This window comes from Rhinoderma darwinii, chromosome 7 (assembly GCF_050947455.1).
Source record: "Rhinoderma darwinii isolate aRhiDar2 chromosome 7, aRhiDar2.hap1, whole genome shotgun sequence".
In the NCBI taxonomy this organism is placed as follows: domain Eukaryota; kingdom Metazoa; phylum Chordata; class Amphibia; order Anura; family Rhinodermatidae; genus Rhinoderma; species Rhinoderma darwinii.
This window is the reverse complement of record NC_134693.1, coordinates 121,990,873-122,007,576: the sequence shown is the minus strand read 5'-3', so window position 1 is coordinate 122,007,576 and position 16,704 is coordinate 121,990,873. Positions and strand designations below refer to the sequence as shown.

The following is a 16,704-nucleotide window of genomic DNA, read 5'->3' as shown; positions in this document are numbered from 1 at the left end:
GATCTGGGTACTCGAGGCTTTTCACAGAAATGTCGATTTATAAAGTGCTTTGAGAACTTTAAACATTCTGAGATGGATTAATCAGGCCTCATGCGGCTGACCTAGATAAACGTGGCTAGCCTTCAGGTCAGCTCTGATCTATGGGAAACTATGGAGCAAGCTGCTGAATGGTTGCCATGCTCTCTGGGGTTTCATCTATTTGGAAACCCTTCCAAACTTTTTCACACAAACTAATTAGAAATCAAAATGTTGGCACCGAAATGCTGTACTAAAATGTCATCTGCGGTATCATCTCTTGTCCAAATTTCTGGTAGAGAGAAAAATTTGGGTTCACACATGGCTTATTTGTCGCAGATTTTCATTGCGGAGTGAATGAGCTTTTACAAAATTCATATGCGGTGGATTTTCAGGCCCGCAGCATGCTCGATCTGTCATTGATTTGCAATGCAAACGGTGCATTCTGCGGCAAAATTGTGATGTAATGCTGCAGATGTTGGTGAGGAAATACAGGCATGGCACTCACATGTTACTTGGTAATGGGTATAATCCTCAATGAAATGGTTACTACGCTTTTTAAAATCTTTTGACATGTCAGAAAGTTTGAATGGTGGGGGTCCGAGCACTGTAACCCCCCACGATCACTAAAACGAAGCAGCAGAAGTCTCAGGTGTGCGTTGCTCTGCTTAGTTTTTGATCTGCTTTTCTCGCAAAGCCAAGCACGTAGTGTATGGCCTCAATAGAAAGTCTGAGTCCATACACCGTTCGCACAGCTTTCTGAGAAAAGCCGATCAGCAACTAAGTGGCGCAGCGCTCACCCAAGCGCTTCTGCCGCTTTGTTTTAGCGATCAGTGGGGGTCTCAATGCTTTGACCCCACCGATCAAAACTTCTGATAGGTCACTATGACATGACAAAGGGTAACTAAACTTTCATTAAAGCTTTTAATTACTAGGAGCTTTCAGTTTTAGGTAGACCTTTTCTTAAAGGGGTTTTCTACTTTGGACAACCCCTGATCGCTTCTGCCACTTCGCTTTAGCGATTTGCGGCATCTCTGTTCTCTGACCCCCACCGATCAAAACTCCTGGCATGTTTCTATGACATGTTGAAAAGTTTAGTTACCCTTTTAAATCTTCCTTTCCTCTGAATGTGAATGCAGTAACAAAAACCCCTTTCACTTGCGTTCTCTGTGAACTTGGTACGGAGTCATATAATCCCACCCTTTAAAGGGTTATTCCCATCCATTTTTCTTTTTTTCAACCCCAATCAATAGCCTTTAGGAAATTAGACCTATTGATCTCTTATAAACAAAAACCTACCATGTTTTCCCCTGTTTTTGCCTCCATTTTCCTGCTCCTTGCTTCATACCGCCCGCCAAATTGTGGCCATTTTGCTACATGTATCAATCAAGCGGCGCTGTGATAACCCCACAGCGCTGCCAGCTTCAACGTGCATGCTCCTGATGATGGCTTGGAGCAGGCGCAATGTGACAGCCATGATAAGAGCTCGACAGCTACGTGCCGTATTCACTTCTATAGAATGCCATCAGGGCTACTGCACACACCCAGGAGACACCCTTATAGACTTGCATGGAGGTGGCCAGGCTGGGAATTAGTGCGCATGCTCTCGAGGCTGCAGGCCACCAAATCTATGCAGGGGATTTTGGACCGATTCATGGACTCCTAAGGGAGGAAAGCCGATGGCACAAAAAAAATGTGATGTCTCGACATGGCCCTAAGGTGATGTGTTTGGGCCTGCAACACTCAAAGGTTTTGGATGTAAAAATAAATCCATCTGGTCACATCCGAGTGTGATGCTGCGTACAGTAAAGCAGCACTTCCCAATCGCTTGTAAACTGCCTTTGAACTGTGTGTAAACTTACTAAAACACTTGAGGTGTTGTTGCAGGTGTTCACTGGTGCAGAGACCAAAAGCTTTTTATTAGGCAATAAAGCCAGAGGGGCTCTGAGACCATTGTCAGGCCAGATAGCAGTCATATCCTTTTGTACATGAAAGAGAATAAAAAATAAATAAAAAAACGTTGAAAAAAGCCAAACCGCTTAGGCTTCGTTCACATCCGCATCGGGGGTTCTGTCAGACCTTTCCGACAGGGGAACCCATGAACGGAAATCATCGCTTTCGTTTGCATTACCATTGAATTGAATCAATAGCGTAGTCGACTGCGCTATTGATTCCACCCAAAAAACAGAAACCTTGCGCAGCGGAGACAACCGGAAACCATTAGCAAATTTTGAGGCAGATTTTGACTTTCCTGCACTTTCTTGCCGCGGGTTCCGCTGCGCACCTGTGGCCATTGAAGGCCGCGGGCAAAAAACGCTGCGAAGAACGCTTTCTCTGCTTTCCATTAATTTTAATAGGAAGTCAGAGGCGGAACCGCGGTAATAAATGACATTCCGCAATTTTTTCCCCTGGGAAAAATGCCTCCGCCTCCCGTTAAAAACAATGGGAGGCCGTTTTTTGGCGAGGATTCTGACGCAGTTTCCGCGTAAAATTAGTGCTGAAAGACTCTGTGTGAACTGGCCCTAAGGCTGAAGCGTGCAGTGTGTTTGCAGGTGGAAAATCCGCAACGTATCCAATACGTGTGCAGGGGGTTTTAAGATTACCAGAGATAAAAAATAAAAAAAATATATAAAATATGCACTAAATAGATAAAATAATTCTCTGTCATAAAAATTGAATAAGATGGCCTTTAATTTACGTGTTCCTTAAGAGCAGATCTGTCGTGACCCTACAATAAAGGAGTTGTGGGACAGTGTATGCCACAGTACAGGGTCTTATCTACATAGGACAGAACACCTGATCACCATGTACGTTTACATTTATATACATCCCTATGGAGGAAATGAAGACCAGAAGTCCTTCAATTAAAGACAGACAATAACTGACGTAAAGAAACAGACACATCGGGGATGGATTATGAAAACCCACTGGAGGAAGATCATCATCATCTTCTAGAGAATATAAAAGATTAGGAATCATCAGGTGTTCTATAGCGTATGCTTAGGTGCAGCTTATTTAGGGCTCCCTTCAACTAGCGGTAGTGTGCCACGCAGCATAAAACGCACGTGGTATTACCCCGAATTGCCACAGAGTTTTTAGTGGTGAAATGCATTATGAGCATGCCTTTCACATGTAAAAAAATTCAGCAATATGGGTACTCTTAGGGTAAGGCCACACAAGGTGTATTAGCTACGGAATTTACGAACGCATTTTCAGTGCGGAAATTATGCTGCTTTTTCATAACCTAAATTGACATGCTGCGGATTGAAATTCCGTACTGCAGGTCAATTTCCGCATGTCTTTTCTGCTGTTTTTCCGCAGCATGTGGATGAAATTTGCTTCTACTGTATATGCTGTGGATTTTCCCCAGCAAATATGGCGCGCATGACCTTACCCTTAGGGCTTATTCAGATGAACATGTGAAAAGCGGCCCGTTTTTTCACAGATCCCTCATAGACTTGAGTTTTTTGAGGGATCCATAAAAACGGACGAAGATAGGACATGTCCTATTTTTTCAAAGGCCCTTCACCTCAGGATAGACCATCAATAGCTGATGGGTCGGGCTCCGACTTTCAGAACCCCCGGCGATCAACTGTTTCGAAGGGGCCACAGTGCTCGTACGAGCGCTGCTTCCCCTTCGTTTCTTGCTCACTGTGAGTTGTCGACACGCATTCAGCGGTGATTCACAGGTAGTGCAGCCGCCTTCTTTCATTGAAGTGAATTGGAGAAGGCTGCAATATCTGTGAATTGACGCTAAATGCGTGTCGACGACTAACTGTGAGCAAGAAGAAATGAAGGGGAAGCAGAGCTCGTACGAGCACTGCGGCCCCTTTGAAACAGCTGATTGGCGGGGTCCCGAAACTCTGACCCCTACCTATCGGCTATTGATGTCCTATCCAGGGGATAGGCCATCAATTTTTAATGGCTGGAAAACCCCTTTTAATGTTTCTCTATGGAGGAAAAGTTTTGTAGGTGACTGTTGACATTTGCAAGAATATTGATTTTCTTGGGGTTCGTTCACAACTCCCCCTCCTTCATAGGCAAACATTAAAGAGGACCTGTCCTCTCTCCTGACTAAATAATTGTATTCCCCATGAAATTACAATTCTGGAACACATTTTGTGGAAACCTCATTATACTGTTCCTCTGTTGTTCCTCCTAGAAATTTATTAAAGACATTCACAACTGGGTGTTGCAAGTTGAGGGTGTGTCCCTACACAGACTGACTCTGTCCAATAAATGCTAACAAAGTAAGGCTGTGTAGAGACACACCCCTTTGACCAGGGGAATGGTAACACCCAGTTGTTAACTTATTCATACATTTCTAGGAGGAAAGACAGAGGAATGGCGCAACGTAGAGTTCTAAGAAAAATATTTTCCAGAAATGTTATTTCATGGGGAATACAATTATTTTCAAAAAAGACATGTCCGCAGAGGTGACAGGTCCTCTTTAAGGTCACCCATGTTTTTTCACTATCCCCAGTCATGGATACAAAAGCTGCAAGTGATGGCAAATCTCAATAGTATGGGTATGTTCACACAGCTTAAGCAAAATACGTCTGAAAATACAAAGCGGTTTTCAGGCGAAAACAGCTCCTGATTTTCAGGCGTTTTTGTAGCAACTCGCGTATTTTACGGACGTTATTGGAGCTGTTTTTCAATGGAGTCAATGAAAAACGGCTCCAAAAACGTCCCAAGAAGCGACATGCACTTCTTTTTCGCGGGCGTCTTTTTACGTGCCGTATTTTGACAGCGACGCGTAAAATTACACCTCGTGGGAACAGACCATCGTAAAACCCATTGAAAGCAATGGGCAGATGTTTGTAGGCGTAATGGAGCCGTTTTTTCAGGCGTAATTCGAGGCGTAAAACGACCGAATTACGTCTGAAAACAGTGCGTGTGAACATACCCTAAATCTTGTTGACCTTCGCTACACAAACCGTGCAGTTTGGTGATATATGACAGTCCCGGATAAGGTATGCACATATGGGGACTCGTGTATCAATGGTGTCCTTGTTACCCATAGTAATTCCAGTGCAGTGTCGAAAAAAATCTTTTTACTCTGGACGCCATGAACATCAGGACTACCTCACATGCTGTTTTGATACATAAGGCCTCTATAGTTATATGTACATACCTTGCCCATAGATGAGCCATAGTGGGCTTGTGCCAAAACAATGGGTCTATTCTCACCTCATCCACCCCTTTCACCTGGTTTCTAGAATCCGCCGAAATGCGTTTCCGGCAGATTTCTCAGGCTAGAGTAGAATGAAGACGCTCTGTCTCCTTGTCAACTCATTTTCTTTTCTTAAGATTATCGCTTTAAACATAATAAGCCACTTTAAATGTGTCTTAAAGCGAAACAAGCGTTTCCCCTGCTGGCACGCACATTAAGATGTCGGAGTTTGTTCTCTCTTTTGAAGTCTCACCCCGTGCACTGGCCCTTGTTACCTGCACCTGTGTACTTATTGTGTTGCCGAGAACCCGTAATAACATCTGTATGTTGTGGCGATAGTTTCCTTTGCACGCACATGGGATAAATGCACGCGTGTTTGTTCAGACATCGCTCTTCTTGGGCAGCCTTGGAATTTCTGACTCTTTCCATGCTGGAAGGGAATGTGGAACTGATTAAGGATTCCCAGTAGCGAGGGCCAGTCTAGACCTGAGGTGGTTAATTTTTTTATTTTTTTTTTCCACGAAACCTTCTTGTCACGCAGACAAGTTGTCGTGCTAAGACAGCGCTACTTACCTTAAGTACACAAGGCGTTGATCTGTTATGTGCCTAGAACTAGCACGACATTACATTGGAATTATTAGAACATATTTCCTGTAGATCTTTTTTTTACAGCAGAGTTATGTTTGTCATTTGGCATTCATTGTTATTTGTGTAATATCTGTAAATAATGCGGATTTTACTTGTGGAATTACCTGCGTTTATCTGCAGTTTTGATGTGGATTTTCTGCACCAAATTACGCAACGTGTGCATGTAGCCTTAAAGGAGTTATCCTTGGGATAGGCCATCAATATTTGAGGGGATCCAACTCTCAGTGCCTCCAACAATCGGCTGAATAAAGGGGCTGCATCCCCTCTATTAATTACTCAGACACAATGTCGTGCATACGGTTGTGGACTTGCTTTGTACTTGGGACTAAGCTGCAGTACCAGGCACAGCCAACACTGTATGTATGGCGCTGTGCCCAGATATTTCGTAAATGCGAATCGGCACTTTCTGCAGCCCCCTCACTCAGCTGATCAGCAGAGGTGACTCCCACTGATCAAATATTGTTGGCCGATCCTAAGGATAGGCCATCATTATTAAGTATTGGAAAACCTCTCTTAAATAATAGCTCTGCTTTATTTAGTTGTATAAGTGAAAAAAAAAAATTTCTATATGTTTTATCATTTCTGTGACCTTTTACAATTTCATTCACTGCAGCAATTCTCTTTCTGGGTAGGATTTATATCACTCGTCATCCTGGTTCATGAATCGTATGCCAGATCTACACAGGTAGAACAGTAGGAGAAATTTAGGGACTTTCTAGAATAATGATTGAGCAGTAAAATCTGTATCTGGACTTTCAAAGCCAATCTATTACTGAGCAGGAATATATACGTACAATGACGAATCCACCGTTTCCCGTGATTCCGCAGACAAGATTTTGACCTGATCGAAAGTGATCCACTTCTTTTCCCTCTGTCGTGCTGTTGAGTCTAGTCCAGTGATGTTTGGATGACTTTGTAGTCATTTGATAGGCCGGCTACTGAAAGGTGCTTTATCTACGGGCTATTAGTATGTAAGTCATCTGTCATTTCGGAGATCGTGTGTCTCAAAGCCTATCGCTCTATTCATCCGCCACTAACAGTCCACCAATATTTGTCCCAAAAAAAAACCTTTAAAAAGACTATTTTTTTTTTTTCCAATATATTTTCCCTGTATTCGCTATCTAAAAAATGGGTCTCTCCAGTTGTGGTGAGATTAACCTGCAGCTGTCAAAGCATGCTGGGAGTTGTAGTTTTATTAGCTGGAGCACCGTAGATTGCAGACCACTGCTATAAACCTTTTTCCACTTGAATGGAATCGAATCAGAATATTTATATTTTCTCAGGAATATCTGATAAAGTGCATTGCTTTGTAATCTTTACTTTAAAAGGGAATTAAGTGAACAGTGCCGATAGAAAAATATATATATATCTAGCTCTGTGATGGCTGGCTCCACTTTTCTTATCGTAATACACATTGACCTGTATAAGCAAACATACCATTCTGTTTCTTTTCCAGCCGCCATATTAATATTCATGTAAAGCCAGGGTCCCAAGGGTGACTCAAGCTTCAGTATACAGTCTTTGAAATTCTTCCGTGTGTTTTTGTTGGAAAAACGGATGGGGATTTATGTATCGAGGAAGGGCACACATATAGTTAGGATATCAAGGATATTATTTTGTTGTTGTTTTTTTCCAGGCTTGCAGTCTCTCTGCCATGTTGCACTTGTAGTTCTCCTGATGTGCGGCAGCACTAGTTTGTACCACTGTGGCGATAAAATCTTTAGAATTTTTTTGGCACCTGAAATGCAAAGACCGACCTAGCTCTTGTAGGATATTTGTCTTTAGGGGAATTGTTCCAACAGTGCAGTAAAGTGAAACTCTACTATAGAAATACTCTACTAATGTGTGGAAAGAATTTGATGGAAAAGTGGCCCCAAATGAAATCTGTTGTGATTTGTTGTTCCATTGACCATAAAGTTTTAATATCTGGAGTGAATGGCAGGGTATATTTTTCTTTAAGAAATTAACGTTAAAGGGGTTGTCCAGGTACGGACAACAGATGACCTATCCACAGGATAGGTCACCTTTAAATAATCGGTGGGGGTCCGACACCCGGACCTTGCCCTAATCACCTGCTGCGGCTGGCGCCGGATGTTCTATAGTGTAGGCCGAGTTCGGAGTCAGAAGCAGATGTCTCCGTACACTGCATAGCGGCCGTGCTGCAGAACAGCAACTCTGCTCTTATTCACTTGGAATAGGAACAGTACTGCAGCTCAGCCGCTATTCCATGACCCAAGGCAACTGTTTCAGGCATGGACATCCGGTGCCCAGAGGCAGCTGATCGGTGTGCGTGTCAAACCCCCACCGATCATATACTGATGACCTATCCTATGGATAGGTCACCAGTTGTCTGTGCCTGGACAACCCTTTTAAGGGTTAAATAAACAAAACACCACTATTGAAAGTAAGCTAGTGTAAACGGGGCCTGGTAAATAGACAAATTAATCTCATATTTACTATAGGACGTGAAGTTAAAGAGTGTCCACATTAGAAGGGTCCCTGGAAAAAAAAAGTCTGATCACAGAGTGCCCGATGCAGAAATCCCTGCCAATCGTCTGTAATATATAGGGGTCTACAACAAGTGTTCAAATCTCCTGCAGCGCCACCACAGGGGAAATAAAGCATTACAAAGTGCCCATTGAACTCAATGACCTGTCCGGGTAATGAAAGAACTTGCTGGGTTTTTTAGAAACCTAAGCCCTTTTTGTAGCCGCTAATGGATGGAGCTCCAGACTGAGGGTCTCCCATCTGTTAACCCTTAATAGGGTCTTTTAAAACCAGATAACCCCTTTAGGCCTCATTCCGATTTGCGTCTGCAAAAAAATGGGCTGTTTTTTCATGCATATGACTGTCCGTGTTGCGTCAGTGTAGTTTCCGTGTGTCGTCCATTTTTCTTGTCCGTGTTTTTCCTCTGCATTCTCTTCCTGGTTTCACTTTTTTTTCTCTTCCCTACATTTCTTTAGCAACTAGGTGCGGTTTTTTTTTCACGGACCAGAATAGACCATGCGGGGAGTTTCTTACAACGGACACACGCTCCGTGAAAAAGCAGACGTGTGAATAGCCCCATTGAATTACAAGTGTCCGTGTGCTGTCCGTTGTTGAAAAAGATTCTACACTAACGAGAAACCCGCTTGTGTGAATAAAGCCTTATACTGAAGACACAGACATGGTTTTGACACCGGTACAGCTGGGGCCGCTGTGTGCAGATCTCCATAAACATTTGGACACTCCTAGGCGGCTATTTTGGTGTTAATTAAAGTGCACTAGAGGAAGTTCCTGTTATATAGTTAAACAGATGGTTCGGTACTAATACTGCCCCAGGCACGTACTCCCATACAGATCCCCTAAATTAAGGTGGCAGCGAGATCTTTTGTAGGTTTATGTGTTTAGCCTGCATATAATAGATGACTTGTAACATCTCTGTATACAAAATACTCACCGAGAACAATTACATCCTCGCTGTGACTTATTTGTAGTGCTTGGATAGAAGTTTGCTATATTCTACAAGACCTTTGTGACAAAAGTAACTTGTTCGGTGGACGTCATCATGACTTTACTTTGTAGATGTGTTTCATTTATATTTATAGCTATATTGAATGAAGGCCTCACCTTCGTTAAACGCTTTCCAGTCTGTTTTAATTAGACCGGTTTAATAGGCCTGGGCCCCCTCTGAAGTTGGTGATTGACAAATGAAGCTGGCATATGTACTAATGAGGTACTAAAATATTACTGGGGTCGTGTACTTCTAGTGTTAAATGCAGTCTGTCTCCAGAAATTGGCCTATCAAACCAAAAACATGGTAATATAGTGTAGGCTCACCTGACTCTAACGCTTTCTTTCCTTTTTCACAGGGTGCCTCCTTTGCTGAGAAAATCACTTTATTCAATATATTCAAATGAACTTTTTGGGGCAGCGAGGGCGTTACCGTTGCTCCAAACCGCTCTGCCTTCTATCCTCAGTCCGTCCCTCCCTCCCTTGATTGACAGGGGCCGGGCAGTGTAAAAGCTGTGTTCACACCTGACCCCGTATTCTCCGGAACGCGGCTGCGCTTCCAAATCTGCGCATGCGTAGTACATACCTGAAGTTTTACCGGTCTAATCGTCTGTACTGCACATGCGCTGATTACGTCACACTACACCCGGAAGACACAGACCTCGGCAGAGCAGAAGTGGGAGTAGCCACCAGCGCTGAACCACCTACTGCGATGCCGATGTCCGTCTCTTCTGGTGTAGTGTGACGTAATCAGCGCATGTCAGTACAGACGATTCAGACCGGTGTAACTTCAGAGATGTACTACGCATGCGCCAATTTTTTTCTCCTTTCACAAGGAGCAATGAGCCATAACACATGGGGATGATCATTCTTTACTACAATTGCTCATCCCCATACATTTCCATCTCGTCGGCAGCACGTCTTCCTGTTTCCACATGTAAATGTGCTGCAGACTACGATAATACTTCTCGCTGCATAAGCGATACGATCAGCCGATGAATGCGCAGTTGGTCGTTCATTGGCTAAGCGTTGCCCTGTTTACGAGCGTTCATATGAAAGCTTGTTTTCCTGATCATTGGCCCGTGTAAAAGGGCCCTTGGTATGACATGGTTGATTTGTTTGCGATACCACTGAAAATACTAGTACCAGCTGTCAGTATTTACAGGGAAGGGTGCATAATAACCTCTCATGTACAAGCATCAAATAGTCCAAACACATGTATACCTTACTTTTTGTGGTAAACCGAATACTACATACCACTTGGGACCTTCCTCTGCGCTCCCGCTCTGAAGGGCTGGACTTTGCCTTGTATAACCTGGTCACTGATTGATTTTGAATGAGCACCGTGTAATACTACACTTCCCCTGCAGCAGACGCTGTTTGTTTATATGTATTGTATCGATGGTCAAAATTGCCCTCAACGACAACTGATCGCCAGGAGTACCAGGAGCCATCTCCTGTTCGAGAAAGGGTTGTCTTGATGGGCAAGTCCTTTAAAGAGTTACTACACTTTCATCAAACTTTTGATATGTCATAGAGACATATCAAAAGTTGGGATCAGTGGGGGTCCTGGTGCAGAGAGCCCTACTGTTGCTGACACGAAGGTGCAGATGCGCTCCTTCAGCTGTGATCAGCGCTCACCGTCCGCTCTCAGAGACGTTCTATGCGAGTCGTCTTCAGCCTGAGGATGAGCGCTGATCAGTCGAAGAAGCGGAGCGCTTCTGCCCCTTCGTTTCAGCACCCAGACCCCCACGGATCCAAAATTTTGATATGTCTCTATGACATGTCAAAAGTTTGATGAAAGTGTAATTACTCTTTAGAGAGCCACTCATTAATAAAACGGGGTATGTTGAGCCACATTGGGTATTAAAAGTAAAATGAGTCCATGAAAGATGACTGAAATGTTAGAAGTGATTGGCTGTAAATTGCTGCTACTTTTAAGAAAAATAAACTTAAAAAAATGTAGCTTTTAGAAATCGCAAGTGGCAGTGATACTGTAACGTTATAAAGACCAGAGTATAAGGCCTTGATGCCGAGCCCCTGTTATACTGACCTAGGAGACAAGCCACAATGAAATAGCTCATATGGTTCTGACCCTGGTGCCAAGTATCATTTAATTATATAACATACCTGGTGTCATTGGTGCACAATAGTATCCTCAGTATCCGTATACCAACAGATGGTGAGACACACGCATGGCACCAGAGGCCAATAGCCATTGACCCATCAAAGCTGGGATTACACTGAGGCAGCAACGTTTGAATAAAATATATATATCGTTCGTCTTCTTGAAAGAATAAATTTATCTTTGTATCATGCCATGATCTAATCCAAGAGTCATGTAATTCACCTACAACTACTAGTGCCAAACTTTTTGGGTCTTGTTGTATTAATGTCTATAAAAGTATTTTTTTTTGTATGGCCCCAGAAAAATGTAATTGGCCGCTGCACTGGTTCACTTCTATAGTCTGCAGTACTTTGTCCCTCGCTGATATAGTCTATATCTTTTGTATGCACTAATATTATTTTCTTTTTTTCCACAGGGTGTATCTTTTAATAAGAACAATGGACAACCCAACGTCACATTCCGATACGACAGTGAGTTTGGAATTGTAGTTATGAATTTGATGTTTATGATAAAATTGCTAAATTCATTTTGGAGAATGGTATGTTTGACTTTGTGTAAAGGTGCCCATACACTTTACGTAGATGTCGGCCAACAACTATTCCCCCGACTCCACCATTATCATGCACACTCCGCTCGGCTTGTTTATTTTAAAGGGGATAGGGGAATAAGCCGCAGCCAGGCATCTCACGTGGGAACAATGGATCATGCATGTTGAATTCCAATGGCAGATGTTGAGGGGAGAGTAGGGAGATCCCCATACACATTATATAGTTGACCGGTCCTGCCTAAATTGGCGAGTTCAACCAACTTTTTTAATCTAATTTATATGGCCCCTTAAAGGGGTTGTCAGGCAGGATAGGTGATTAATATCAGAACGGGGGGCTCTAACTCCTGACCCCCCCCCCCATCAGCTTTTTGATGGAGCCGCGGCAAGTAGGTTTTAGACAATTTTTACACCTACCGCCACCGTTTTGACACTAATCACATTTATCACTTTCTCCTATCAGACTGCACCATTAATTCTGGAGGGAAGCACTTCATTGCCGACATGCAGAATATAACCATCAGTCAATATGCTTGTAATGACCAGGTGGCCGTATCCGTTATGTGGACACCCAGCGCTACAGGTAAGGGTGTAGTTGTGGCGTAATCTATTTTTCCAATATCATACCATACTATGTATAAGGTCTTTTTTAGATTTTTTTTTTCCTATACTTACAATGTTGAGTGCTGCATATCACCCTCCTTAAAAAGAACATACTTAGGCCTCATGCACACGACCGTATTTTTTCACACCCGTAAATACTGGCGTAAATACGGGTCCGGTGTCACACGTATTCCACCCGTTTTGCACCAGTATTTACGAACCCGTGCTCGTAAATATGGGTCCGGTGTCACACGTATTCCACCCGTATTTACGAGCACGTTTTTGGCAGCAAAATAGCACTGCACTAATCGGCAGCCCCTTCTCTCTATCAGTGCAGGATAGAGAGAAGGGACAGCCTTTTCTGTAATAAAAGTTAAAGAAATTCATACTTACCCGGCCGTTGTCTTGGTGACGCGTCCCTCTCTTCACATCCAGCCCGAGATCCCTGGATGACGCGGCAGTCCATGTGACCGCTGCAGCCTGTGATTGACCTGTGATTGGCTGCAGCGGTCACATGGCCTGAAACGTCATCCAGGACGTCGGCCCGGATGTCGAGAGGGACGCGTCACCAAGGCAACGGGCGGGAGACCGGACTGGAGAAGCAGGAAGTTGTCGGTAAGTATGAACGTCTTTTATTTTTATTTTTTACAGGATAGGGGATACATGTCTTTTGTTTATGGCAGAGCGGGGAGATACCTCCCCGCTCTGCCATAGTTTTCATTGTAGTCCCGGCGGTAGTTACGCCACTGGGCTGTGGCCTGCAGACCGGGTAGTCCCCTGACCTCGCCTCACCTCGCAACGCTCCCGTAATCACGGGTGAACACACGGAGCCACCCATGATTACGGGAGCCCCATAGACTTCTATGGGATGCCCGTGCCGTTATTACGGCATGAAATAGGGCATGTTCTATCTTTTTTAACGGCACGGGTACCTTCCCGTGAGCAAACGGGAAGGTACCCGTGGCTAACAGAAGCCTATGAGCCCGTTATTGCGGGTCGTAATAACGACCCGCAATAACGGGTGTTTTTACGGTCGTGTGCATGAGGCCTTAGATTTATATATTTACTATATATATATACCGTATATAGTGCAGAGGTGATGATAGATTGGAGCTGGTTTCCAACAAAAAACTAAATGATCATGTGAAATATACCAAGACCAGAAAAAGTGAGCTTGTAGCCTGCTCTTGGTGGCATTTTTAGTTTGGGCTGTGGTTTTGGAGGATCTCTATCCTGATAAGTACATTTATTTTGCAGGAGATGGCTATTGATGATCCAGAATATTTTATAATCTGGCATTTATCAGGCCTTGCTAATTCTGGATTAAATATATGTTACTGTATATGGATCCATGTACTGTGTAAGAATAGTGAAATCCAGCTGTAACCAAATATGGGAACCCTCAAATTTCACATTGTATTAAAACTGCTATACAAATATAATATTTCACATTTATTCACTTTATATTTTCATTATGTTACATTTTACGTAATTTCTGGAACCTTCAACAGATGGAAAGACTTGTTCTGCCGCCTATAAAACCAATGGTTCATAATTTGTTACATGCATTCTCCTTTTGGAAATTATAAATTTGTGGCTACTAAAAAGGTTATACTCAGGAGCTCAACGGGAAACTCATTTCATATTGTGTTTCATTAGGTTTAGTATCTAAAAAAGGTCAGATGTGGTTTACACATGGAATTATTAACCCCTTCAGGACTGTGAAATGTTTCCGATATTTATAAAAAGGTCAGATGTCAACATTTGGAATGTTTCAGTCTAAAAGCATTTATATATTTGTCTACTTTTTATCAGTATCTGCACGTACACTACATCTGTCCTAGTAAATGGGGCATTCCCATTTCATAAAACCCCCGCTGATCATGAGAACCAAGCGACAGGGGGCTTTTGTCGCGTAGTGGTGCTCCAGGTCTCCTGTTCAGCAGAGAACTGCAAAATTTGCCCCCCCCCATCAAGTAAATAGGGCTGTGTTGTAGTTCCCTGCGCAAAGTGTGGCCTGGACTTTGCAGGGAAAATCTGTGAAGAAACAGCGGCGCTCAACTAGCTCTGCTTCTTCATGCTAGGGTTCGGTGGGGGCTTCGATAGTCGGATCCTGGCCAATCTGTAAGTGATTCTTGTCCTAGGGATATGCCATCACTTAATAGAGTGGGCATAATTCATTGTGCCCTATTAGGTCCACATTCATTTGCGTAGGTGCCATGTAATGCTACATTTTGTCAGGCAAAATGTGTGGCTGGTCGCATCTTTCTCAGATAATAGCTGATCGCCGCGCTAGCTTTCTTTTCAAAATAGGTTGTCTTGTTGACACAACCTCCATTGAAGACAGATTAGTTTGGGAGGCAGGCAAAAAATAGGCGTTCGGGTTGAGGTAATGTAATGTGAGTTTTGTCAAATTGATCCTCCTGGCTTGTTGGGTATGATCATATTCAAAAAGAACAAAAAAACATTCATATTTTCACTTTTTTTTTTACTGTTTTCTATGCATTTTGATTCTGTACTGATATGTAGCGGCAGAGGCAGGAAAGACAGACTGTGTCTCTCCTGCCTAAATAAACACAACATTGTTTTTCCTTGGTCACCTGTATGCAGAAGCAGCAGGCTATGCTTTCTTCTTCGTTTTGTACACAGCGCTCGCATATAAGCTGTGCACATCCATCAGGTGATGGGGAGACAGATCTACGGACTCAGAACTGGGTCCCGTATTATGTTCCTGCTGCATGATGCATACTCACGCAGCAATTTCTGCAGTACTCCCTCTATTTCTAGGGGTTAGGAGCATACCTGCCTCCTTGCTGTTTTTGTTGTATTATGGTGTATATACTCCATCTACAGCTCATCACTGACAGGTAACAAGAGTATCAGGGCTGCTTTTCATGGTCTGGCTAATAAAACAGCAGCTCTTTTCATCTGTCAGCAATGAAGAGCCAAACTGGAATTGTTGAGTGTTGTCCAAAACACAATCTATACCTGGGAGCACAGTCCTGAGCATAACGCAGACCTGCCCATAACACGGTCTCTGGCGCTGTGCGGGGAGGGGTGGAGGGGCTGCAGAGTGTGAATCAAACTTTATGAAACGTCAAAACCATTGCCAAATTCGTGGATTGTCTTTTTTTGTAGCTTGGGGATATTAAACAGTTGCAACACTGGCAAACATCTCTGTGTTTGGTCGTCGACCGTGAACTCATCTGTAACAGTATTATACTTTTTGCCTAATAGAAAAAAAACTTTTTGTTTAAAGGAGGGGAAAAAGTGTGTGTGTTGTATTTTCCAGGCATCGAGTATCTGAAAGGTTTTCGCATTATTCTGGAGGAGCTGAAATCCGAGGGGCGAATGTGTCAGCAGATGGTGCTCAAGGACCCTAAGCAGCTGAGTTCCAGTTTTAAAAAAGTTGTACGTGACGTACTTTTTAGGTGTTATTTGTGTTATGTTCATAGGTGCCTATATGAAGGTAGAGATTTTTTTTAATTTTGAACGTTTTCCAAAACCGCTTCCACATGCATTGTACTGTAGTTTCCAAATCCACAGAGTGTAAATTCACCCTAAAGGTTATGAGGATGTATTAGAAAGATGACTAGCCAATATTAAAGGTGGGGTTCCGCCTAAAATTATCATAACCTATTTGGTAACTATATTGTGTATGTGAATACTTAGGACAGCCTGGGTCATTAATACGTGAATACATAAGGTAATGCATATTTCCAATGTGTGACATATATATGTACATGTATAAGCCGGGAAAAGGTCCAAACATATGTTAAACAGAGCCTATGACGTATGGTTGACAGTGGTATCTGTCACCCATAGACTATTATGGCATCAGTTTAACATATAGGTCATGGAAAATGTGTGACGTATACCAGATGCCATAATAGCCTATGGGTGTATAGTCAGAGGTTTCGATTACCTTTGGACTATTATGGAATCCGTTTAACATCTACGTCATGAAAAACTGAGAGTAGGTAAAAAAAAAAAGTAAAGTGACATCCGTCACCCATAGGCTCCTATGTTAAAAAAAAGTAAACCGCGCGGTATATTATTTTTTATGCTATTCCCTTCTATAGAAAAGCAGACTTTACT

General features: G+C 43.0%; 1 protein-coding gene across 1 annotated transcript in view; it reads left to right on the top strand.

The window, feature by feature from the left end:
- The window catches only part of IL17RD (interleukin 17 receptor D), a 70,318-nt gene that overhangs the window by 37,679 nt on the left and 15,935 nt on the right, over nt 1-16,704 (top strand). Inside the window, exons 2-4 of the mRNA XM_075833921.1 lie at nt 11,875-11,929; nt 12,467-12,586; nt 15,899-16,017. Of these exons, the coding sequence (XP_075690036.1) occupies nt 11,875-11,929; nt 12,467-12,586; nt 15,899-16,017 (294 nt within the window). The remainder of the gene's footprint in view (nt 1-11,874; nt 11,930-12,466; nt 12,587-15,898; nt 16,018-16,704) is intronic.